Here is a 23,796-nt window from a genome sequence, read left to right as displayed (position 1 = left end):
ACGAGCATGACGAGGGCAGCTAGCGGCCGGTCTCTACCGTACTGGACAGGCAAGGTCTGATCGCCGTCCTCGTGGGGCAAGACGGAGGAGGTCCTTGATCGCTATGTCCTCCTTTCCATCTCAACATCACTAATATCCCCTCCTGTACCGACCCTGTCTCCCCCTCACATCCATCAAAGACCCCCCTCTATCCCCTGATACCAACTCGCAGCGCGAGCCGCGAGAAGCTATCGAACCCACATTCTTTTGATTGAAATACACCACGCTCTTTTCCGGATCCACTTCAACTCCCCTCGTGCTCCCGTAGCACAACCACTCTCCACCCCCCGCCAGTCCCGCACCCGCTATGGAGACGGTCTACACCTCAGCAATGGCTGCGGCCACACCCACCGCCTCATCACTGGACGTGGCCCCTGCAGCGACGTCCGCGACCAGCACTGTCTCGCCCGAGCTTGCCTCCCTCCTCGCCTCGAACCCCTACCTCTCCCGTATCGAGGAACACGGTCCCTATGGGTATGAGCCCATCCTCTGGCTTCCCATCCTCTTCTCAGGCCTCTACGCCCTATCTGCACTCCTCCACGTAGCACAAGTGAGCTCAACACGACACTGGTGGCTGCTCGTCCTCGTCTTTGGGTGTATCGCCGAGTCCGCCGGCAACGGGATCAGGATCTACGGACATTTCGACGCGAGAGCGATTGACCCGTACATCGCCCAGCAGGTGATTCTGGTCGTCACGCCCGTCTTCTTCGCGGCGGTGCACTTCGCCACGCTGGGTCGGATCATTGAGCTTTTCGGCCAGGCATTCACTTTCAGATATCTGAGCCCCGCAGCCATCACGCCATGCTTCGTGCTGCTAGACTTGGCGTCCCTGGCAGTTCAAGGGACAGGTTCGGGAATGGCGGCCACTGCCGAGGTCAACGGCAAGGACACGACATGGGGTGGCCGTATCGTCGTGATAGGGCTGTGCGTCCAGCTGGTCGGGTACGCCTGCTTCAACTGGCTCCTCCTCACCTTCGTTTGGCGCGCCGTCGTCACCCACCACTCTACCGTCTCCTCTAACCGCCTCTGGACGGGCAAGTTCAAGTTCTTCTTGCTCACCTTCTTCCTCTCGAGTCTGCTGGTACTGGGCCGTTCTACGTTCCGCACGTACGAGATGATCAAGGGATGGGTGGGACCGATCAGCACTGTCGAGTGGTATTTCTACGCCTTCGATGCCGCCCCGGTCTGCGCTGCTTCGCTGTTGCTCAACCTCATGTTCCCCGGTTGGGTGCTGCCTGCCAATCATAGGGAGACAGTCGAGGAGCTAGCGACGGCGAGGGCAAAGGTGGAAGGCAAAGGAGGGCGCGACAGCTTTGATGGGAGCTTCTGCAATGTGGATCGAGATGCCGATCGCAAGGGCGGGTCGATGGATGACGATCGCTTCTCCATCTACGCCTCGAGCGTCAAGTACGACATGGCAGGCCAAGGAGCAGGTGGCACCGTACCGCACCATCGCACCAACTCGCTGGGCGTGCCGCTGCACAAACTGCCAGCCGCTTCGAGCTCTACGCTCACGCTTGCCAACAATGGCGCGCCGATGGCTATGAGCAAGTCGTACGACTACGCGCACGACGGCGAAGACGACTACTACGCCCCTGCGGGTCGAGGGCTGGATAGTGCCACACTGCACCCCTCGCCGTCAGCAGGGTCGGCGACTTTTGGTTGGTCACACCCGCATGTGCCCTCACCGTCCCCTGCGGCCTCGCCGAGCGACACGCCGCAGCTGCAGTCGGGGATAGGTGGATATGGGCAGGAAGAGCCTTACCGCAATAGTGCGCGCTTCTCGTCGGGTGCGTTTGCCATGTAGAGGTGCGGTCCATGGTAGGGAGCCGGCCTCCGAACTCGTGATACCTACTTCCCTTCCGGTCCTCGCTACGTCCTCTGATCTCCTTTCGTGTACGCTACGCTACGTCCTTTGCATGAGCAGCTTAATGACAATACATCGCAGCTACAACCGCGAGCAGGCTGGCACGGAGGTGAAGCACACAGCTCGCCGTGCTCGTCGACCTTTTGCTCGGCATCTGCCGCGTCGTCGTCGTCAGGGAATCGCGTCGTATGAAAGATGCCAAGAAGGATGATGCGAGAGATCGTACACAGAGACACAAAAGGAACCACGGAGCCCGAGCCCAAGCCCACCGCGCAGCTAGTCCTTGCTCTTCTTGCTCTTCTTGCTCTTCTTCGTCTCCCCATTCGTCGCCACGCTAACCGCAGTAGCATCCGCGTCCTCACCATCCTCTGCCGGTCGCTTCTTGCCATTCGTCGCCACCGCTGCCTCCTTTGCTGCCTTCTTTTCCTTCTTTAGTCTCTTGCGCTCTTCCTTGCTCAAGCCGTCCTCGTCGCCGTTCACCGTCGCTGACGCTGTTGACTGGTCTGCTGCTGCTGCTGCCGCCGCCTTTGCCGCCTTCTTGGCGGCTTTGCGCTCCTCCTTGCTCAGCTTGGCCGAAGCAGTCGACTCGTCCACATCCATCGCCGGCGCAGCCACAACGGGCGCATCCGCAGCCGCATTGTATGATCTGCCCGCTCCAGCCCCGGCGTCAGCCATGTCGAACTTCTTCTGCTGGTAGCTCGACGGCGCGCCATTCTTTGCCGCCCTCAGCCCACCGATGTCGCTCCTGTGCTCGAGTCCACGCAGCCTGCTCTCCAGCTTGGCACGGGCATCCAGACCAATAGAGGGGGCGGCCGCGTCGCTCTTCGAGTCTGCGTCCGCGAGGGCGTCGAGACGGATGGAAAGGGCGGCCTTTGTGGCGACCATGCGCGCCATCTTGCCCTTGAGCTTCTGCGGGGCTTGGCCGACGAGGGAGGAGTGGAAAATGAGACCGTACTTGGGCGTGTCATGCTTCGTCTTGAGGGCACGGAAGAGGGCCTTTTCTGCTCCCAAGATCTGGACCGTAGAGGCGGGCTGCTTGGCGAGGGAGAGGAGCGAACCGGCGTGCGAGATGAGGCGGGCGCCGACCAGCTCGCCGACGAGGGCGGTGAGATTGGGAGCGATGGCCGCCATTCTGTTCTGGAGGTAGGCGAACAGCTGCGCACGGTAGGCGGTAATGCTGATGACCTGATCGCACAAGCTGAAGATGTGCTCAATGTCCGTCTCTGAGATTTCAGTTCCCATGGAGATCTCTGCAGCGGCCTTGATCGTCTCCTCGATCTCTTCGGGGAGGATCTCAGAGAGGTCGGACGAGGCCATGTTGGTGCGGAAGCCTACGGCTCGAATGACCTTGGCGTACGCGAGGTTGTCGGTGATGATCTTGCCCATCTCGGGGAAGTGCCAGCCGTACCATTCCTGCCGAGTGGAAGGGGCGAAGTCAGCTACGTGCATACAGCGCCACGTCTCGTCTCGCTCGCTCGCTCGCTCGCACGCACCTTGACCCTCATTGCGTATATGTTGATCTCCTTGTCGAGATCGTCGAGCAGGCCAATAGCCTGTACCACCATGGTGTCGACCTTGTCCGGGCTAAACTTAAGCTTGTAGCGCGAGAGGGAGTGAGAGAGACCGAGAGACATGGTGTTGAGGTCGCGAGGGTCGAGGCTCGAGTCGTCGCTGGCAGTGGACGAAAGCAGCTGAGCGAGGTGAGTACGAATGCCTCTGTAGAGGTCATTAACCGACGAGTCCGAAATGACGTTGATGCCGAGCTTCTTTGAGATGGCGCCTCCGAGCTTGGGGTCGACGACGACGAGCTGCTCGTTCTTGCCCTTTCCCTTCTTGCTGCCCTCTTGGTCGACAATCTCGTCGGTGAGGAGCTTCTTGAGCGACTTTGTCATCTTGCCCTCTGCGATGGACGTGGCCTCGTCGACTGCCTCTGCCGTCGATGTGAAGCGCGAAATGGCAGAGAGCTTGAGGAGGTTCGACGCCTTTGTCGGGTCGGCGAGATCGTTTGCCAGGTCGGGCGAAGTGACCTTGGCTGAGTCGGAGAGGCGGAAGAGGGCAAGGCCCACAGCCGTCTCGAAGAGGACGAGGACCATGTTGGGCGAGTGATGAGGTGGATGAGGAGGTGGTGGTGAGGAGGTGGTGATGAGGATGAGAATTCTCTCAATTTTGTCGTCGTCGTCGCCGCTCGGCGCACGCCCGCTCCCTCGAGCGAGCGAGCCCATTGAGACCAGCCCGCCCGCTTTGCTTTGCCGCCCTTTCGAGAGGCTCAAGATTTTTCCAAGTCAGGCAGGCGAGCGGGTGGGCAGGGCCCAAGGCTCCGCTCCGTCCGTGTCAGACTGGAGCTCAGCGCAGCGCGCTCGACTAATGATTATGTAAGACAGCGCCTCGTCCAGCTCCACTCGATGAGATAGGCGGAGAGAGAGGTGCGAAAGCTGCATCATCATCATTTCTCTTCACCAGCATCGCAGCATGAAGATCACTTCGCGCCACATCGAGCGGGATGGCTCCGGCAGAGTCACGATGGTCCCAGAAGAGGAGTGAGTGCGGTGAGCGAGTGATAGGGGGCAAACGACTGACCTGCGCACCCTTCGCTCGCAGCGAGGACATGTATCACCTCCTCAACCTCATCGAGGAAGGCGACCACGTACGAGCGCAAGCTGTGCGTCGCGTCCAATCCGAGTCCTCTACAGGATCCATGGAGTCACATCGCGTCCGTCTCAACCTGACGCTTCAAGTGACCAAGGTCAACTTCGATGCAACCGGCTCGTCAGCTCCGCCGGATCCATCAGCTGCCAATGCCGCAAATGCATCAGCAGCGCAGGAGACGGCCTCAGCCACTGCAGGGGCGCTAGGTGGTGGCGGAGGAGGGTCAGGCAGTGGCGAAGGGGCCACACTTCAAGTCTCAGGGCGAGTAGTCGAAGAGAACAACTTCGTCAAGATGGGCGCTTTCCATACGCTCGATCTCGAGACGCATCGTCAGGTCACGATCACAAAGGACAGCTGGGACAGCATCCATCTGGAGCGACTGAGCGAAGCCAGCGACGTAGGATCACGGGCCGAGGTGGGCGCCGTCGTCCTCGGTGAGGGGACAGCCGTCGTCTGTCTCCTCACAGAACACATGACCATTGTCCGTCAACGGATCGAGGTGCCGCTGCCCCGCAAGAGAAAGGGTCTTCCCGCCAGCGCCGGTGATCGCAGCTTGGCACGCTTCCACGCGCAGGTGTACAACGCCGTCCTCAAACTCGTAGCCCTCCCTGCGCTCCGTCTGGTCATCCTCGCCTCGCCCGGCTTCATCAAGGAAACAGTCTACGATTTCCTCTTCGACGAGGCGGTCAAACGCGGCGATAAGCCACTCGTTGGGGCAGAGGCACGCAGGAAGTTCCTCAAGATTCACTGCTCGAGCCCACACGTCCACGCGCTCATGGAGGTGCTGCGCAGCCCTGAGGTCAGTGCCCGATTGAAGGACACCAAGTTCGCGCGTGAGGGGCAGCTACTGGAACGCTTCATGCGCATGCTGGCTTCGGATGAAATGCGAGCGTGGTATAGCGAGGAGCACGTTCTGCTCGCAGCCGAGCGTGGCGCTGTTCAGACGCTCCTCATCTCGGATGGTCTGTTTCGTGCTGCTGACCCGAAGAGGCGGAAGCGCTTTGTCGGGCTCGTGGAGGAAGTCAGGACCCAAGGGGGTGAGGTCGCCATATTCTCTAGTATGCACGAAAGTGGCAAACAGCTCAATGGCTTGACGGGGATTGCGGCGATCTTGACTTGGCCGATGGATGTTGAAGAGGTTATGGAGGAGGAAGAGGAGGAGCGCAAGAGGAGAGAGGCAGAGAAGAGGGCGGCTGGTGGAGATGGAGATGAGGAAGCACCACTGCCTGAGCCAAACAGAAATCGTGCGTAGCGATGCCTCACACTTCTGGTCACTCGCCCGCACACCTCGATACCCCCAGCATCGGACTGCATGATGTACATTACATTGTCAATCGCACTATGCTCTCATACGCTCACTGCCACAGTGCCGCCCGCCGCCTTGCCTACGCGATTCATGACTGCTAGTCCGATGCCCTTCTCTTCCACTGCCTCCACTACGATCAAGTTCACGCCGCCCTCATCGAGACTCCTCAGCCCAGAGAAGAGGCGGCGTGCAGGCAGATGAGGCTGCGAAAGGCGACCGAGACTGAAGGGCTGGATGAGGATGTGAGCCTGGCTGCCATCGTCGAGGGAGAGGGGAAAGGCCGGACCAGTGGCGGCGGCCATTTCTGCCTCCTCGGCTTCGCGTGATGGCAGAGGCGCGGCCGATTGGGAATCGCTCTTCTCCTCTGCAGCGAGCCAGGCGCGGTGCTCGTCCGTCCATGCGTCTGTATTGCTGGCACGAGCAAACATGGCTTGCGCGAGTGCCGAGTCTGTGAGAAGCATGAGGCCGACGTGGACGCTCGCCTTCCCGTCAAGGAGGTCAGGCTTGGCTGCTACGAGTGCTTGCACCTCTTTCGATAGTGCTTGCGACCAGCCGGCGATACTGCTACTCCCGCCATTCGCAGCCGCCTTCGCGTACCGCGCCTCCTTGCTGGGCACGAAGACCACAACGGGAGCCGTGGGGCTGTAATGCCTGTACTTCATCCCCGGTGTGGTAGGGGCAGCCTCAAAGGCCTCCTGCCGTACCATGTCCCTACCATACACACGAAGCCTTACGGCTCCCTCCCCACTCAGCCCACTGAGGCATTCTTCAATCTCCTCGGGACTAACGGCGCCCGGTCTAAGCACCCTCAGCTCCCCAGGCTCCGTCACGCCATCGACTACGGTACTCTCTACTCCCTGGCTACTCGCACCGCCGCCCAGCACGTACGGTATCCTTCCCTTGAGGTCGTGGAGCACATGCTGCGCAGTTGTCGGTGAGGGCCGGCCGCTCGCGTTGGCGGAAGGAGCAGCGAGGGGTAGGCGCGAGTGGGCGATGAGAGCTCGGGCGAGAGGGTGCGAAGGCATGCGGATACCGACTAGCGGGTGATTGGAGGTGACGAGGAGGGGAAGTGGAGAGGTGCCTTTGCCTTGGAACCACGATGACGAGCTCGACTGATCAGAATACGTCACGCCCGGTCTCGCTGCCGGCATGAGAAAGGTGATTCCTCCCGGCCAGAATCGTCGCATGAGCTCCTCGTAGCAGGGCGGCGGTACCCACCCTTCCGCCACAATCTCCTCTGCCATCTCCAAGTCGCATACATGTACGATCAATGGATTGTCTTGCGGCCTGCCCTTGGCGGCAAAGATGGCCTTGCATGCTGAGGAGGAGAGGGCGTTTGCTGAGAGGCCGTACACTGTTTCCGTAGGGAAGGCGACGGGGAGGTCTTGTCGGAGAGCGGAGGATGCTTCCCGCAGCGAGGAGGTCGTGGTGGGACCTGCAGCTGCGAGACGGGCACGGCGGAGTGGCTCGTTGGAGGAAGAAGGGTCGCTGAATGTGACTAAGTCGGAGTCGGTGGGTAGGACGATGGTGTCGAAAGTGCGATCCGGGTATGCAGGCGCGGAGGAAGACGACGACGACGACGACGCCTCTCCCTCCCGCGCCTTTGTTGCCATGCTTGCCATCCTGAGTGCAGGCACTCGTCGAAGCAGAGTGTACGGTGTTTTCAGCAGCAGTGAGCTAGACAACCTTGTGGCCATGCAATCACGGGCACGCTGTGTGATAGGATGAATGACCGAGTGAATCTGGACTAGCGCTTGAATGCCAGTGCAATGGACAGACGGACAGGCGGGAAGGAGCACATGCACAACGTCGAGCGAGTCCTTCGAGTCTCAAAAAATCGTCCGCCCGCCGGCTCGCCGCTCCGCTGCTCCTCACTCAGCCCTGCTCGTCGTACTCGAGCCAATTCCAGCAAGGCTCACTGAACCACGCTCAGGCCAGGCCAGGCCAGGCCAGGCTTCTCCACGTCAAGCTCGTCGCGAAGCTCGGCAGACTTGCCAGACGACGACAAGGTGGGACGAAGCGGCAGCCGCGATAAATCAGGTGGACCACAGTCGCCATCACCGGCACGGCGCTCTCACCGAGACGGCGCATTGTTATCGCTGCGAGGCCAGGGAGGCGTGTGAAGACGCAGCATGACTTGATCAAGCCTCATGGCAATGCAACACGAGTTGAATGATCCCGCTTGCGTGTGCGTGGTGTGCAGGCAGGAGCAATCGAGTGTGTGCCACTTTTGGGCCGCCCGAGGCTGAGTTGGGTGTTGAGGCGTCGAGGCGTCGAGGCGTCGAGGGTCAATTGCGGGGCAAAGGGCGGGCGGGAGGGGGGGCTTTGCTTGCTCTTGGCTAGGCGGAGGCAGAGGCGGAGGCGGAGAGTGGGCGAGGCGACGGCTGGGTCAAGGCCGCTCTGGCTCGTCTGGCCCAACTGACTGGCCTCTGTCCGTGCCCAAGTCGCTCTCGTCGAGCGCGTGCGACATTGCCAGGGAGCGCAGTGACCTCGGCCTCGTTCAATCTATCCTTTCACTGCAGCAAACGCTCCCATCGCATCGCGGGCGGTCACACACCTTTGCGCTACCCTGTCCCCCTTTCTTCTCTTCCTCATCTCAACAATCGCTCAGACGCCCGACGCTGTCGCATCACAGTCTCAGCTCGGACCGCCGTCTCGCTGGTCTCGGCGAGCGGCAATTGCCTCTCAACACACACACACGCACGCACTCCTCGTAGCATACACGGCGATCACGACGCTCAGAGTGAGGCAATAGGCAGAGGGAGAGGCAGGCAAGGCCAAAGCCAGGCTCCACTGGTAAGGCCAGATGGGCTCACCTCCTCCTCGACCAGGCCAGCAGGAAAGGGGTGCTAGCCGCGATGACAGCACCAGTCGCCCGCAGCTGTCAAGCGCATCGTCCTCTTCATCACTGAAGCGACCGCCTTCTAGCTCCTCTACAAAGAGTACTACGCCTCAGTTGCCTATGCATCCGACCTTCAGCCAGACTGCGACACCTCGCGCTGCTACTTCTTCCTCATCATTGTCCAAGTGGAGCTCAGAAGACCTCGAAAGAGCGGCCGATGTCAGAGCGACGTCCACTGGCTCTCCTACGCCTTCGGGCTCTTCGAATGTCAAGCCGACACCTCTGACGTCGCGCAGCATTGCTACCGATCTGAAGTCGCCTCCGCGGGCTCGAGAGCCAGTGTCCAGCGACTTGGGCGAGCAGGAAGATGAGGCAGGAGACGTCCATCGCAAGCTGTCATTTAGTCGCACTACTGATGGAGGTGAGTCGATTCGAGATCTACCAAGCCAGCCTCGCCGAGAATCGCTGATATCCGCCCTCGCCTTCGCCCTTTGCAGCCTGGACAGATCTGCGTCGCTCCTCGTCCACCGCAGGCATCTTCGACCTCGATACAGACGTCGTCGCTGAGCCGGCCGCCCCGGCCGCCGCATCAGCAGCTGCTCGAAGCTCGCCCACTCGCACCTCCCCGACTGCCATCCGTTCATCGCAGCCCCGCCCGCCTCCATCCTCCTTCATTGACCCATTCGCAGCTGGCTCGCGGGCGCAGAGAGGGCAGCCTCGCACCTCACTCGGCGAAGCCTTCGGCGCCAGACGCCAGCAATCTACCCTGGCTGTCCCGCCTGCCACAACTACACCATCTACCGGCCCTTCATCCTCGTCAAGCGGCCCCTCCTCAGGGCCCATCACTATCGCAACGGCAGGCAAGCACGGCAAGTTCCCCTTTGACACGACGCCCTCCTTCTCCAGTCCCCTAGCCTACGCCTCAATCCTACCCAACGACGCAGCGGATGACTTTGATCTGGACCGCGTCAGCCCATCAGACGCAAACAATGATGCACGAGAGGTTGAGGACTCGCTGCAGAGTCTTGGGGTAGCGGCTAGCGAGGCCGAGGCGGACGTACCTCCTGGTTCGCGTAAGGCCAGCAACGAGTCTAGCATGGCAAATGCTTCACACGCTCTGCGCAAAGTCAGCAACGAGTCTCGCGACTCCAGCGCGGCAAACGCCTCGTCCGGCTCAATACGACGCCGCAGCTCTGGCCGCGTGTCCGCAATGGGCCCTCCGACCTCGATTCCGGCTCGACGTCACCACACTCCCTCCTCGTCCAGCTCTGCTGCGTCAGTCGTCTCGGCCTCTACATCGCCGGACGAGGCAATGCCCATGCAGCACCCTTTACGCAGCCTCAAAGCGCAGGGCAAGCAGCGAGAGGACTCAGCTCGCAGCATCAGTGGCTCCTTCTCCGTCGGCAGTCCGGTCTCTTCGTCCAGTCAATTCAGCACATCCCCCTCGATGACGTGGGAGCAACGACCGCTCAAAACGCCACTAAGCGTTTCGGCGGCAGGGCAGCAGCAAGAGACGCGCACCGCTAGCGGGACGAGCAGGCGACGCAAGTCGAGCGTGGCAGGCCTCGGAGGTAGCAGTGCGCATCGCAGAGCGAGGTCGCTGGGAGGAGCTCTGATGATTGGAGGCTTTGAGCCGGGCTCTGCGGCCTCTTCGCCCATTGGTGGGCCGGATGGAGTAGATCCGAACCTCGTTGCTGCGATTCGAGGTGGGGACGTCAGCATCCCTAGCACGCCGATGCACGAGAACGCAGCAGCAGCAGCAGCAGCAGGCTCAACGACGGGCTCTTCATCCTCGTCAGTAGGCTCGCCGCCCATTGCGACGCCGCTCAGTACTCCATTCGGCTCAGCGAAGCGACGTTCCGGCCTGTTGAATCTCGTGCCAGGCGTAGGGATAGCTACTCCTGAGAGCTCGAGGTCACGAGCTGGCACTACGACGTCGTCCGCTGATGGCGGCAAATCTGGCGCCTCAGAGGCATCGGGAGGAGATGCAGCTACGGAGCCCTCCACCTCGCCAGTCTCTTCGCGGTCACCAACCGACGCTATCCCTCCTTCCGACTACGTTCGCGCTCGTACGCGAAGCCAGACGATTGCTAGCAGCGGACAAAGTCCACGAGGCGCAAATGCCAATTTGAGCGCCTCGATTGGGCCGGGAACTGCACGCTCGAGCAGTAATACCGGCAGCTTAGGCGATGCGATTCGTCTACAGCGGGTGCCAACCTCGATCCGACTTGCCGGCGACGTCTTTTCGCCCCCGAATGCACAGCAGCGCAATCGCGCAACGACGACTGCCACGATGGATTCGCCTCTGCAGACTGTGCCGTCCCCGCGCAACTCGATGTCCAACTTTGGGCCTCGCTCCTCATTGGGCGATCAGGCGCCAGCACAGCTGGGTCTTGGAATCCATGGACAGCAGGATACGAGCCCACAGCTTCCTGCTACGCCGAGCACCAGCAGGCGCCCTTCGCCACGCCCGTCGCGCACTGGCTTGTCTACAGCCTCGTCCTCTGGACGCGCGTCTCCCACTGACGTCGATGTCGGCCCAGGCTCAGGCGCACGCTTCCTCGCCCCGCCACGACGAGACCTAAGCGACTCCTCTTCCATGTCCCTCTCCGGCATGTCCGGCATGTCACACAGCATCGCCTCTTTGCCCGCTTCCGGCCTCCCGCGCACAGCAGAGGAGCAGAGCCACGGTATCACCACGCGGCGTCGCTCCAACTCCCCTGAGCAGCGTCTGCGGTCCTCAACCGTGGGGCCCTCAGCAGGAAGCGCCTATGCTGCCTTGCTGTCCGTCTCGCCTAGCCTACCCCGAGCAAGCATCAGTGGCGGCGGCGGTCACGAACCCCTGCGAATCAATACGGATGCAGCAGTCGAGCACCTCGGCGGTGGCGGCAGTGCTACTGGCTCTCCCGTGGGTCGTTCACCCATTCGAGCGCGCGGTGCTGGTCGCCTTTCCCTGGCACAGGGCACGCTACCATCCAACGCTCTGCTTACTCCCGGCGGGCTTGGTCCGGCAACACACCCTGGGACGGACGAGTATGCGCAGATCATCCTGCAGAGCCGCAATGCTAAGATGCAGAAATGGCGCGTCCCTAGTGCGACACTGGCGGACGACTCGATGATTGAGGACCCGGACGAGTCCGTACGCGACTTGCAGCGTCAGCGCCAGACGACAGCTGTCTCGGCTGGTGGTGGAGCCGCAGCGAGTGGAACACCGCTCGGTCGCCGAGGTACCACGCTGGGGCTGCCGGAGCGCTTCCGGACTTACAGGGATGCACGGGCGGATGAGAGTCTGGATGCCGACGAGTCGCGATCCGCTGCTCAGGCATTTGCCGGCTTCAGTGGGGATAGCGCGGGGGAGATTGAGTGGGTCGACTGGCTTGATGAGTATCGCAAGATGAAGGAGGCAAAGTTGCAGTCCGAGCGGGAGAGCGAGGCGGTCGGCGAGGCGGTCGGCGAGGATGCGAGTGTTGGTCCAACGACGCAGGCATCCAAGCAAGAGCCGTCATCAACGGTATCTCAGCCACCAGTCACGGCGCTGCCTTCATCGTCGTCGATGGGCTCGCACGCACAGTCCTCCTCGTCACCACCTCGTCAAGTCTCGGCCCCAACGCCCCCTGCCGTGTCCGCCTCTTCATCAACCACTCTCCTGGCAGGAGGGACCCCTCGCCGACCGTCCGAGCCACCCCTTCACCAACAGCAGTCTCGCTCATCCTTTAACACGACTCTCGACACCACTACAGCATCCCCGCTGCGTTCTTCCTCTTCATCACAGAAGCCGTCTCGAAACCTCTCCCTCTCACCCATGTCTTCCCGCTTCGCCCATGTTCACGCCGCACCGTCGTCCGGGTCGGGTTCCTCCTCCTCGTGGACGAATCGCCGTCGCAACCGCAACCTAGGCAGCAGAATCGAAGCATGGTGGGGTTCAGTCAAGACGGGCCTCTCGTCGAGCCTGCAGTCTCCTCCACCATTACAGCGCAACAAGGGCTTCCCGAGCTCGCCGGGTGGGGCCTACGGGGCGACAATGCGGCATGCGAGCCACAGTGGCGGACTCAGTGGCAGGGCACTCAAGCCTCGCCCTGCAGTGATTGCGCCACCGCCTCCCGCTGCGACGTCGTTCCCCACCAAGGAGCCAGCGTCTTCCTCTTCGTCAAGCAGGGCGATGCCAGACGCTTGGGTCGCCTCTGTCACCACGCCATCGCAGCTCTCCCTCCAGACGCTGCGAGAAGCGCGACCAGAAGCTCAGGCAGCGGGGCAGCCCCGTCAAGAGAGGCCATCGCACGATAGCGGATCTTCATCGCTGGGCAGCACGACGGCTAGCAGGCGCAAGCAGCCGCACCTCTCGCTCAACCTCGACAAGGGCACGAGCAGCTTTGACGCTCGCGAGTTTGAGGGGATCAGTCAGGCCATCCACACCGGCCGAAGCTCCAACAGCGGTCCTCGAACCTCTTCTCCTCTTTCGCAAGGGCCGAGCCCTCGCCACGTCTCGCACCCTCTGCCCGTCAAGGAGGAAGACTCGCCCGCGGCTGGAGAGCAGCAGCAGCAACAGAGCCTTGGTGAAGCCTTTCGCTCGAATGTCTCGAGCCCCAAACAGAAGCCCGAGCGGCCTAGTCTGCCTGAGCGGGCAAGCAGCGAGACTCGTGGAGCTGCAGCGCCGCAACAAGGAGGAGGAGGAGGGGCGCCGCCGACGTCCAAAGAGATTACGATTCGCTCGATCCGCCATCACATTCGGCATCGCCTTGCAGCATCCAAGGAGAGCTGCGACAAGGAACTGCGCAAGATCGTGCGCGCCGTCAATGCATTCGTGGAGGCTGGTCTCCAGGAGCAGCATGACGAGGGCTCAGAGTTGGGCGATGACGATGATATCAATCTGCTCGGCGAAGAGATGCAGGGTCTTCAGCTCGAAGAGGATGTCAATAGGCCGGTCATGCCCCGCCCTTCGCTGATGAGGCGTACAACGAGCAGCTCAAGTGGACGGCGCGACAGCCCGGCCAAGGTAGCGAGCCCTCCTCTGCCATCAGATCCGGATGAGACGCCTCGTCCTCACGACGACGCCAATGACTCGCCGGTCTCCTCACCACCTGCACAACCGCAGTCCATCCTTAGCGAGCGATTCACCAGCACTCACCCTCAATCCGTGCCCCTCTCCATGTCCTCCTCTTTCCCTGGGCTCAGCGCAAGCCACCACCTCATCGCCGCCGCAGCGCGCAGTCGCGACGCTTCCCGCTCCGTCTCCAACTCTCGCTCGACATCCCGCTCCCACTCGCCCATGCCGCCAACTCTGCGTCCAGCAGCTGACATGGATTCGCCGCGCTTCTCCCCTGCACGACGCATTCGCCGCTTACCAGCTGGTGACCCGCCGCTGGAGCCGTTTGTCCCTGCGCTACAAGACATCGTGGGCATTGCCCTCGACGTGGCCGATATGCCTATTGCGGCGCTCACGTCTCGTTCGGGTGCTTGCACGGAGATCATCGCGAATATTCAGAGTGTAGGCAAGGCGTGGGATGAGCATCCCGACTGGCCAGGGAGAGGGTGGTTCGTTCAGCTGCTCCTCGCTGTTGCGGGCTTGTCCCGTGTGGTCGAGTGGTGGGAGGCGGAGAAGGGATTTTGGAACTTCGATGATGAAGGAGATGAGGATGCGGAGCCCATCAGCTTCAGGTTCGGAGATCAAGGCACCTACGAGTCGGCTGGCGCAGGAAGTCCGGCAAAGGCGCGCTACCCGCATGCTCCGTCGACGAGGGCGAGTAGCGTTACCAGCTCGCCTGCGCTTGACCCTACGGATCGACGAGTCTTCTCTGAGCCAGAGAGGGGGCCATCACGCCTTGCATTGGCTGCTGCGATGCCAGAGGAGGGCGACGAGTCCATGGCTACTACGGCTGCCGAGACAGCAGCTACCACGGCGGCGGGGACGGTTGTGCACACAGGCACTGAACCAGCACAGCGTCCGCTCGCGCTCGGCGTTGACCAGCAAAACGTCCTAATGGAGCTCAGCCTCGATCAAGAGCGACTCATCTACGTCAGCCCAGCCTGGCGGGACGTCATTGGCTCGGATCCCGACCAGCTACTCGACAGCCCCATTGCCGACCTGCTCGCTCCCACCGACTTGGACACGTTCGCGGAAGCCACACGCCAGCTGCAACTCAATGAGTCGCACACCGTTGAGATTGCCTTCCGCATGGCCGTTGGCGGTGAGGGGATGGACGCGAACCTCTACCAGGAGATGGAAGGCAAGGGCATGCTTATGCGCGACCGCGAGGAGGGCCTGCCATCGCACACGATGTGGGTCTTCAAACCCGTCGGTAGCCCAGAGCCAGAGGCAGAGCTTTCCTCCAGCCCGCACGCTCCTCAGGCGGCCCTCACTGCCGCTGGTATGACGGCCGCAAGCATCTCGACGGAGCCCATCCTCTGCCGTATCTGCGAGCGCGACGTGCCTACCTGGTTCTTCGAGAAGCATTCAGAGATCTGCAACGAGATCCATCGTCTTGAGATGGAGGTCGGGGAGTGTAATGAGGGCTTGGCTGAGCTGAGGCGCACGGTGAGGTCCATCGTTGAGTCGTTGGACAATAATGCCGAGGAGCAGGAGCAGCCCCAGTATCGTGGTGCGAGGCTCACCACGCCTGCCGCCTCGAACGACCCGCCGTCGGCGCTCGAGCACCTGCAGAAGTCTCTCTCGCCTCGACAGCTCGCGCCAGCCGTCGTTCGCAAGTCGCACTTCCGAGCGCTGGAGGCTCTGCTGGACATCTTGCTCGTGGCAAAGGAGATCTCCACGCCAAGCATCAAGGAAGACGACGTCGCCGACCCGGTGGACAAGCAGCGACTCCTCAGCCCCACCTCAGAGGGCCGCATCGCCCAAGTGCGAGCGTGGAAGCCACCAGGCGTCGAGGATCCCGCCATCGAGGTGTTGATCTCCGACGTCCAGACGGCCATTCGCAACAAGCTGAGCGTTGTGAATCGCACGCTCAACACGATTGTCTACGTTGAGACAGTGCGACTTGAGTGGGAGGAGCGAGTTGATGCTGCGTTGGCTTCGGTGGCACACAGCGGTGGCAGTGACGGCGAAGGGAGCGGCAGCGAGGAGGCTGAGGGCGAGGTCGAGGGCGAGGGCGTAGACAAAGCGGAGCCCAAGACTGTAGCGCAAGAGGCGCCTCACCCCACGCCGCCGCCAATGACAGAGGACGAAGAGGATGCAGCAGAGACGTCGGCCATTCTGCTGGAACGCGACGACCGTGAGGACATCAAGGACGAGGAGGAGGATGAGAAGCGCAGCGCGGCATTGTCACCGGCTACTGCAGGAGAGGACGGTGACGAGATCCCTGGCGTTGAGCAGCTGATGGGCGGGCGAGCTCACGTCACGGAGCAGCACGCGCCGGCTATCCCAATCCCACGACCAGGAAAAGGAGCTCACGCAGGACCGTCAAGACCTTCCCCTCTCGGCCTTGAAGACGCTGGCGCCGCTGGTGGGAGCGGGCTTGGCATCATTGCGCCGCGATCTCGCCACGGTTCTGCTACGTATACGGCTGATCCTCACTTCGCCAGCTCATCCCTCATGGCCGGCTCGTCCCTTATGACGGGCTCATCCCTGCGTAGGGTCTCTCATCGTCCCTCTCTCGCAGTCGGTACGCCCACGTCACCTCGAATCCCACCGACCGCCCCTTCCTCACGCTCAACAGCCTCCTCAATCAAGGACTTCGACATCATCAAGCCGATTAGCAAGGGCGCATTTGGATCCGTCTATCTCGGCAAGAAGCGCACGACGGGCGACGTCTACGCGATCAAGGTGCTCAAGAAGAAGGACATGATCACCAAGAACCAAGTCACCAACGTCAAGGCCGAGCGCATGATCCTCATGACCCAGACGCAGTCGCCCTTCGTCGTCAAGCTCTACTTCAGCTTCCAGAGCACGGACTACCTCTACCTCGTCATGGAGTACCTGCCCGGTGGAGATTGCGCGTCGCTGCTTAAGATGCTCGGCGGGCTGGATGAAGAATGGACGAAACGCTACGTGGCTGAGATTGTAAACGGGCTTGAGCAGCTCCACGCGCAGGGTATCGTGCATCGTGACCTCAAGCCGGACAACCTGCTCATCGACGCCAAGGGTCATCTCAAGCTGACCGATTTTGGTCTTTCCAAGATTGGTCTTCTCAAGCGACAGACTGGACCGGCAGATCGCAGCGCCATCACGCCCAGCGGGCACTACAAGCCCGAGTCACCTGCCACCTCTGGCTCAGGCCTCGCACGAAGCAGCACAGCCTTCTCTGACTCTCCTACCACCTCGTCGCCCATGACGCCTGGCTCGTCTGTGGCTCCATCAGCAGCCACCGCTGCCCCGTTCTACGTCGACTCAAGCACAGGCCAGCGCGGCGAGAAGATGCACCCCATGCCCTCTGCAGGTGGCACAATCGAGACGCCCGATGCTCCTCCGCCCTCCTCTGGCTCCTCGCGCACCCCTCGCGCCTTCGTAGGCACGCCGGACTACCTCGCACCCGAGTCCATCCTCGGTATTGGCGTAGACGACAAAGCGGTGGATTGGTGGGCTCTTGGCGTCATCCTCTACGAATTCCTCTACGGCATCCCGCCCTTCCACGCCGAGACGCCCGAGCTCGTCTTCAAGAACATCGTCGGTCGGACCATCGACTGGGAGGAGGACGGCGTCGGTGCCGAATTCTCGCCCGCTGCGCGTGACCTCATGGAAAAGCTCATGTGCTACAAGGCCGAGGACCGTCTTGGATCACGAGGCGCTGCCGAGGTAAAGTCGCACGCCTTCTTCGAGGGCATCGACTGGGATCGCATCGTTGAGGATCCAGGGCCATTCGTGCCCGACGTACTCAACCCAGAGTCAACGGACTACTTTGATCTGCGAGGAGCGCGCGAATTTGAGCATGAATACAGCGAGCCAGCTCCCAGCGTTACGGCGTTTGCCAAGGCCATCGAGCACAACAGGCGTCGCGGCGGTGGCGGGGCTGCTACGGCTAGTCGCTTCAAGATTACGCAGGGTCGGTTCGAGCGCGAGCAGCGCGAGCAGCAACAGGCCATGGATGACTTTGGGTCTTTCAGCTACAAGAATCTGCCGGTGCTCAAGCAGGCGAATGACGAGGTCATCAAGAAGCTCCGTACTGAGGCCAGCATGTCACAGAGCTTAGATGCGCCAAGAAAGCGCAGCCTGTCGTCCAAGGTCGCGAGCAGTGCGCTGCGGGCTGTCTCGACGGGAAGGCCGCCTTCCCCTGCCACGTCTGTGTCCTCGTCGCAGAGCTCTGCGCCCGTAAGGACGAGGGCTACAACCATGGGCGGTGGAAACGACCTTGCCGTGTCATCTCCCGGCGCACCCTCGTCAGTAATGGATCGGCGACGCTCGCAGCTCATCGGCAACAACAATCTGAGCGACTCGACGGACTCGCGTGGACGCACGGCCTCTATAAGCACCAGCGAGGCGAGCGCTCCGTCTGGCCCGCCAGCCTGGACGACGCTGAGGCGACGCCCGACCGCAGCGGGGCTTATGGGCAGCGGTAGCGAAGGCGAGCAGAGTCCCAGTGGGCGTGGCAGTGACAGCCTTTCACAACAGCAGCAACAGCGCGCCAGTATGCAGCAACGCAGTGGCTCCGGCTCCCTGACCGCCAACGTCCCGCCAAGCGCGGATTCCCCCACGCTACCGGAATGCCTCGTAGCAGAGGACAACCCAATCTCCTCGCGCATCCTTTGCCAGATCCTCACACGTCTGGGCTGCAAGACCAAGACGGTTCGTAATGGCGCTGAAGCCGTACGACTGGCCATGTCCGACTCCAAGGTGTACGCCGTCCTTTTCGTGGACCTGACGCTCCCCATCGTCAACGGCCAGGACGTGGCGCGCATGGTCAAGTCGACGCGGAATGCTAATTCTCTCACGCCCGTCGTGGCGCTGGCTGAATGGCATGGCGAGGGACCGGTGCCGGCTAGCATGGATGTGACGGGCAGCGTGTTCGATGGGTGTCTGACCAAGCCCATCGACTGGGCCGACGTGAGAGCTATACTGCCTGGTATGCTGGCGAGGGCCACGCTCAATCACAGCGGCGCAGGTGCAGGAGCATCAGCGCCCAGCATGGGTAGGCAGAGTGTGGGAAGCGCAGGTCCCGCGTCCGCAGCGACGACTTCCTCGACCACAACGCCGCCGATGGTATCCCCTCCCCCGCGCATGGTCAAGCAACGCACCGCCTCGGGCCGGACGGTCATGACCCTCGGGTCTGCAGCGCGAGAAGAGGACGAGGGTCAAGCGATGCCGTCGAGTGGAAGCGGAAGGATTGGCTCGCCGGTGACGAGCAAAGAGGTGGAGAGTCTCGCGAGCAAGTTTGGCGTCGCCTCGTTGAGCGGCAGCGGTGGCGCAGGCGCGGCGGAGGATGAGAATGAGGAGGCGGTGTTGGAGTGAGAGATGGAGCGGTCTCTCTGTCACTCTGTCACGTCCCCTGCTTTTGTATCTAGATCGACGATCGATCGACTGTGTAAATGTGTTTTCAGCTAGCGGGTTGGTCGACATGCCCGTGTGCGTGTGAAGCGTAGGCAAGCAGGCTGTGGTCTTCCGTTCCGCTCGTCTCTCCCCGCCGAGCTGACCATGCACGCATCTCAACTCGAGGGTCCGTCCGCGACTCTGGACGTTGAGCTGCGTCGCACCTCCTTTCCCATCTCCACCCAAGATCCCTCCACGCACCACGCTGCGGACATGTCCATTCAGCAGCAGGCAGCTACCAAGACTCTGATTGCATCGATTGCAGATGAGGTGAGACTGCGAGTCGGCAGGACTTGAGCAAGCAAGGAAGAGCTTCGCGGGCTGACCTGACCATCTTGTGCGCTTTGCTACGTCGTCGCCAGGACACAACGACCGGGCTCCTCCTCGCCGGCATCGGCCAGGTAGAGAGCGATGGCAAGACGAAGAATTTCGCCATTGTTGATCAGAAGGTGGGGTAGAGATTTCTCTCGATCAAAGATCAACCGCGCAGCGCTCTGTCGTCCCTCGTGCTGACCGATCCCCGTTCCCCACTGCCACCCCCTCATCCTCTCGTCTCGATCCCTCTCGCACCGACAGACCTCACCCTCAGACATAGAGTCACACTTCAACACCTTCACTCAGGAGCGAAAAGATATTGCCATCTTGCTCATCAACCAGCATATCGCAGAGAAGATCCGTCCGCTAGTGGATCGTTATCAGCAGGCTTTCCCTGCTCTGCTGGAGATTCCGAGTAAGGAGCATCCTTATGGTGAGTTCGGGGATGCTCTCCAAGCCCAGTCGTTGAGACGATGCTCACATCTTACCCGCTACCGCTTGCAGACCCGTCGAAGGATTCGGTGTTGAAACGTGTACAGAAGGTGCGTAGCTGCGAGGCCACACTCCGTCACGTCACACCACGCCCAGGCTCAAGCTGACAAACCACTCCATCACCCCTCCCCCTGCTCTTCACGCACAGCTCTTCGGCGAGGACTAGTCTTGGATATTCTAAATTGCATACCATTGTCTATACGTGTATTTTCCCCGCACACCGCGTCACGCCGGCAAAAGCGGCACGACGCACTCCTCGACCCACCAGCGATGCAGCCTTGTATCCCTGGTGAGCTCCGGGTGGAAGGTGGTAACAAAGACGTTTCCCTGTCTCAGCGCCACCACATCCGCGTCCGGCCCGGGTGCCAGTTCAGGTGGTGGACGTACCTCTGGTGCGAGGCGGGCGATGACCTCGATCTCCGGTGCAGGTGAGGATCGCTTCATCGGCGGGGCCACAGCGAGGCGCAGCGCCTGCTTGACAGGTTCTGAGGCCGCAGCTGGTGCGCCAGCTTTCTCCAGCGGGTCCTCGACGAGGGGCGTGGCCGGTGTGTTGATCTCTGCGCCCTTGACCGGGTACTGGACCAGGTTGACATTGCTGAGCTCCTCGCCCGGTCGGAGGCCTGACTCTGCTGGCTGGTTGGGCTGGGCGTCATCGACGTCTGTTGAGGGGAGAAGGCGTTCTACTACCGGAGCGCGGATGAATACGCCTGGAAATGGGTCTGCGGGAGTGGAGGATGAGGATGATGGGAGGGAAGGAATGTCCAACGGGGCCTCGAATGATTCGACCTGCACGAGCGAGCATCTCATCTGTCAGTGCCGTGATACTGTCACCTACCCTTCCTCTGTGAGCGCGTATTCACCTGACTTCCCCACCCATTCCTGCTCACTCTGCCATCCCAACCGCCAATCAACTCCTGCATCTTCTTGCCTCCCGTAGCCTCGCGAGCAAGCATGATCATCCCCGCACATGTCCCCCATACGGACTTTCCCTCTGCCACCCACGCCCTCAGTGGCTCGAGTAATCCTCCACGAGCAGCACCGAGGGCGATGGCTGTTGACTCGCCACCGGGGATGATAAGAGCGTGGCAGGTCGAGAGTTGCTGTGGGGTGCGAACAGCGATTGCCGAGATGGTGACATCTTGAGGAGAGGAAGACAGGCAGCGATTCAGGTGAGTGATGTGCTCGTGGAAGGCGCCTTGCAGCGCGAGCACGCCGATGGTGACTTGTCGATCTTGATGGGGCATGTTGACCTTGGTGATGGAGGAGGATCGGGAGCAAAGGCAGAGAAAGTGTGACTCTAGAAGCAGCAGCAGAAGCAGCTGCTGCAGCTTGGCTCGATAATCGGGGTCGCGCTTACGTAACAAAGTCGGCTTCGATTCGAGATTTTGGCCTCGTTCCGCTTTAGCTGCAGGTCCGGAGGCGTCGCATCTTCCTTTTTACTCCTCACCTACCCATTTCCTCCGCCGGGCATGTCCTTCACTTTCATCGGCGGCAGCAATGGCGTGGATGATGCCCTCGAGAGCAAGGTATCATCCCTCTCTCGCCAGCTGAATGCGCTCATTGGCCAAATCGAGGGCGGTAGCGCCCAGGCTCGCAACGATGTCGAAGCGGCGGACCTCTTTTCTCGTTTGGGCGCCCTCAACTGCGAGACGGCCAGTCAGGCATTACGCAAGGCTTCGCTCAAAGCAACAACGCTCCTCTCCCGTGCGTCGGCAGGCGGTTTTCACCTTGCCTTGCTCATGTCACGTCAGATCCCTTGGGTCACCCAATCAGGCGACGAAGGTGTTTTGCCCAGGCATGCGCACGATTGGCTGGCTGGGGCGCTCAGCTATCTGGCTAGCGACAAATCAGACGCAGAAGTGCTGACTCCGCTTCTTGAACTCATCACGAAGCATCTTGTCCACCCGAGCACGGCCTCTCGCCCAGAGTACACACGACACGTCGTCTCGCCCAATCTGGGCAAGTTGCCCGGCCTTCTGGCAGCCCGCCTCGAACGGGGTCAGAGGAATGAGCTTCCCCTTCTTCTCAACACTGTAGCAGACGAGATCGAGGTACGCGCCAACACCTACCGATCAGTAGCCTCTCGCCTTCACGCCAGCGCTAGCGCCCACATAGCAGATCCGTCAGCGCAAATCCGTCTCGCTGCCATTCGACTGCTGGGCCAGTTGCACCTCACAGGCGCCGTCGGCGAGCGAGGGGCAGGCAAGGAGAGCTCCTCAGCACATCTTTGGTCGGCGACTATCAAGGCTGCCATTGGTAGTGCTCGATCCGCGTTCCAGGACTGCACTACGACCTTCGTGCGTCGTCACGTCACACCGCAAGCCCAGCTCACCATCCAGGGCACTCCGCTCGAGCGACTCCACCTCGCCATCAATCTCTTGCCAGCCCTCCTCTCCCTTCCAACGCAACGGGCCGTTCCTGTGCCTTTAGCGCGACTGTTTGGTCTCGCTCACGACATGCTCTCTGTCATCCGCCCCAAGGCAACGGTCGAAGCCGACGTTAACGCAAGTGAGGCCGCAAGCCTGGTCCAGGTGCGCCTCCTTGCACTTCAACTTCTCGTCATCAGCCTAGAGACGGCCTGCCTCATCGGGCAGGATGCAGTCGCCCGCTTCGCGAGCCAGGCGCTGGAGGATGCGGTAACTTTGCTGGAGGACAAGGCGGAGCCCGCTGCTGTGAGGGCGGCAGCGGCGGAGGTGCTGGCGGTGCAGGTCAGCCTAGATCCCTCGTCACGTCTGGTGCTGAGGGCGAGCAGGGCTTGCTTAGCTGCTCTGGTTCCGCAGCAGCTATTCAGTCAGCAAGCGACAAGACCTCCACAGAAGCGCTCTCGAGCCCGGTACGAATCGGACGCGGTCGCGTCTGGCAGCCAGGTTCCCTCTCCCTCGGTTGACCCACACCTCTCTCGCTCTTGCCTGGCAGCCCTACCTCACCTCTTCCCGCACTTGTGCACCTCTCTCACCCCGCAACACTTCGACCTCGCCCACACCGCCGCCCAGCTTGTCATCGCGCTTGGCCCTCCCGCTGTACCCTGTCTCGCAAGGTTGGTCGAGTGCTGTCCCGCCGGTAGCCCTCTGTTGGGTCTGATGGTGCCCAAGTTGAGCGAAGCGGCGCGATGGTCCGGGAACGCGGAGGTGCAGAGGGTACTGAGGGAGGTCCTGATGCCTAGGCTGCCGCCCGTGTTGGCAGGCAGACAGGATGATCGGGGCGATGAGGGGGAGGACGAGGCGACGCGGGATTGGGGGATCGATCCGGAGACGGGGAGGGAGACAACCGCCAAGACGGGGCCTGTGTATGGTGGTGAGGTGACGACGCGGGAAGCGCTCGAGGCGGTCGGGTTGACACAGCCGTGCCAAGAGGTGACTGTGGAAGAAACGGTGGTTGAAGTACAGCACCCATCGGGAGATACGCTCGCCGCCCCGGAGCCAACGGTAATACCAGTGCCACCCGCCAGCTCAACGTCAGCACCGACGGGCCCGCGTCACTCCTCGCCAGCAGCAATGCTCTCCCCCGAGCCCACAAAGCCGCTTCTTCGTCCCACCACACCGAAGATCGGGAGCCCACGCGCTGTATCTGCTTCGAATGCAACACTGGGAGCAGCAGCGGCGGCGAGCCCGGAGGCCAAGGAGGTCTTTGCCGCCCCGGCGCCTCCAGCTCGCCCCGCAGCTCAACCACAGAACGCGCTGGCAGAGGATTCGGATGATGAGGAATTGCCAGAGATTGATCTCAGGAGTGACGATGACGAGGATGACGAATAGACAATACCATCGTTCGCATTGCAGAGTATCCATCACAGGCGTAGCTGTCTGCCACGTGTGAAAGTC

General features: G+C 61.6%; 8 protein-coding genes across 8 annotated transcripts; 5 read left to right on the top strand and 3 right to left on the bottom strand.

The window, feature by feature from the left end:
* Positions 1–496: 496 nt before the first annotated feature.
* Positions 497–1,276, top strand: BDZ90DRAFT_209916 (RTA1 like protein; the record flags this gene model as incomplete). The annotated part of the gene is made up of 1 exon (XM_025504061.1): positions 497–1,276. A coding segment is annotated over one exon (780 nt), but the record flags the coding sequence as incomplete, so codon positions are not given.
* A 906-nt stretch (positions 1,277–2,182) lies between these two features.
* BDZ90DRAFT_217384 (Nop domain-containing protein) lies at positions 2,183–3,999 on the bottom strand (the record flags this gene model as incomplete). Its single annotated transcript, XM_025504317.1, has 2 exons — positions 2,183–3,319; positions 3,400–3,999. 2 exons carry the CDS (start codon positions 3,997–3,999, stop codon positions 2,183–2,185), a joined length of 1,737 nt encoding a protein of 578 aa, XP_025364441.1.
* A 349-nt stretch (positions 4,000–4,348) lies between these two features.
* BDZ90DRAFT_230666 (hypothetical protein) lies at positions 4,349–5,909 on the top strand. The gene is made up of 2 exons (XM_025505564.1): positions 4,349–4,443; positions 4,505–5,909. Exons 1-2 carry the CDS (start codon positions 4,376–4,378, stop codon positions 5,802–5,804), a joined length of 1,368 nt encoding a protein of 455 aa, XP_025364440.1. The 5' UTR covers positions 4,349–4,375; the 3' UTR covers positions 5,805–5,909.
* On the bottom strand, positions 5,900–7,471 carry BDZ90DRAFT_217235 (translation factor; the record flags this gene model as incomplete). The annotated part of the gene is made up of 2 exons (XM_025504309.1): positions 5,900–6,174; positions 6,277–7,471. 2 exons carry the CDS (start codon positions 7,469–7,471, stop codon positions 5,900–5,902), a joined length of 1,470 nt encoding a protein of 489 aa, XP_025364439.1.
* A 908-nt stretch (positions 7,472–8,379) lies between these two features.
* On the top strand, positions 8,380–19,093 carry BDZ90DRAFT_278074 (hypothetical protein; the record flags this gene model as incomplete). The annotated part of the gene is made up of 2 exons (XM_025509058.1): positions 8,380–9,121; positions 9,198–19,093. Exons 1-2 carry the CDS (start codon positions 8,665–8,667, stop codon positions 19,091–19,093), a joined length of 10,353 nt encoding a protein of 3,450 aa, XP_025364438.1. The 5' UTR covers positions 8,380–8,664.
* Positions 19,094–19,276: 183 nt separating this feature from the next.
* BDZ90DRAFT_258727 (V-type ATPase) lies at positions 19,277–20,144 on the top strand (the record flags this gene model as incomplete). Its single annotated transcript, XM_025508096.1, has 5 exons — positions 19,277–19,441; positions 19,534–19,620; positions 19,748–19,919; positions 19,991–20,028; positions 20,127–20,144. 5 exons carry the CDS (start codon positions 19,277–19,279, stop codon positions 20,142–20,144), a joined length of 480 nt encoding a protein of 159 aa, XP_025364437.1.
* On the bottom strand, positions 20,142–20,905 carry BDZ90DRAFT_230664 (hypothetical protein). Its single transcript, XM_025505563.1, has 2 exons — positions 20,839–20,905; positions 20,142–20,764 (listed from the first exon to the last, which is right to left on the bottom strand). Exons 1-2 carry the CDS (start codon positions 20,896–20,898, stop codon positions 20,204–20,206), a joined length of 621 nt encoding a protein of 206 aa, XP_025364436.1. The 5' UTR covers positions 20,899–20,905; the 3' UTR covers positions 20,142–20,203.
* A 498-nt stretch (positions 20,906–21,403) lies between these two features.
* On the top strand, positions 21,404–23,757 carry BDZ90DRAFT_230662 (hypothetical protein). The gene has a single exon (XM_025505562.1). It carries the CDS (start codon positions 21,448–21,450, stop codon positions 23,728–23,730), a length of 2,283 nt encoding a protein of 760 aa, XP_025364435.1. The 5' UTR covers positions 21,404–21,447; the 3' UTR covers positions 23,731–23,757.
* Positions 23,758–23,796: the final 39 nt, after the last annotated feature.

This window comes from Jaminaea rosea (assembly GCF_003144245.1).
Source record: "Jaminaea rosea strain MCA 5214 unplaced genomic scaffold BDZ90scaffold_2, whole genome shotgun sequence".
NCBI classification, from domain to species: domain Eukaryota; kingdom Fungi; phylum Basidiomycota; class Exobasidiomycetes; order Microstromatales; genus Jaminaea; species Jaminaea rosea.
The sequence above is the reverse complement of the archived record's forward strand: the minus strand, read 5'-3'. Positions and strand labels throughout refer to the sequence as shown.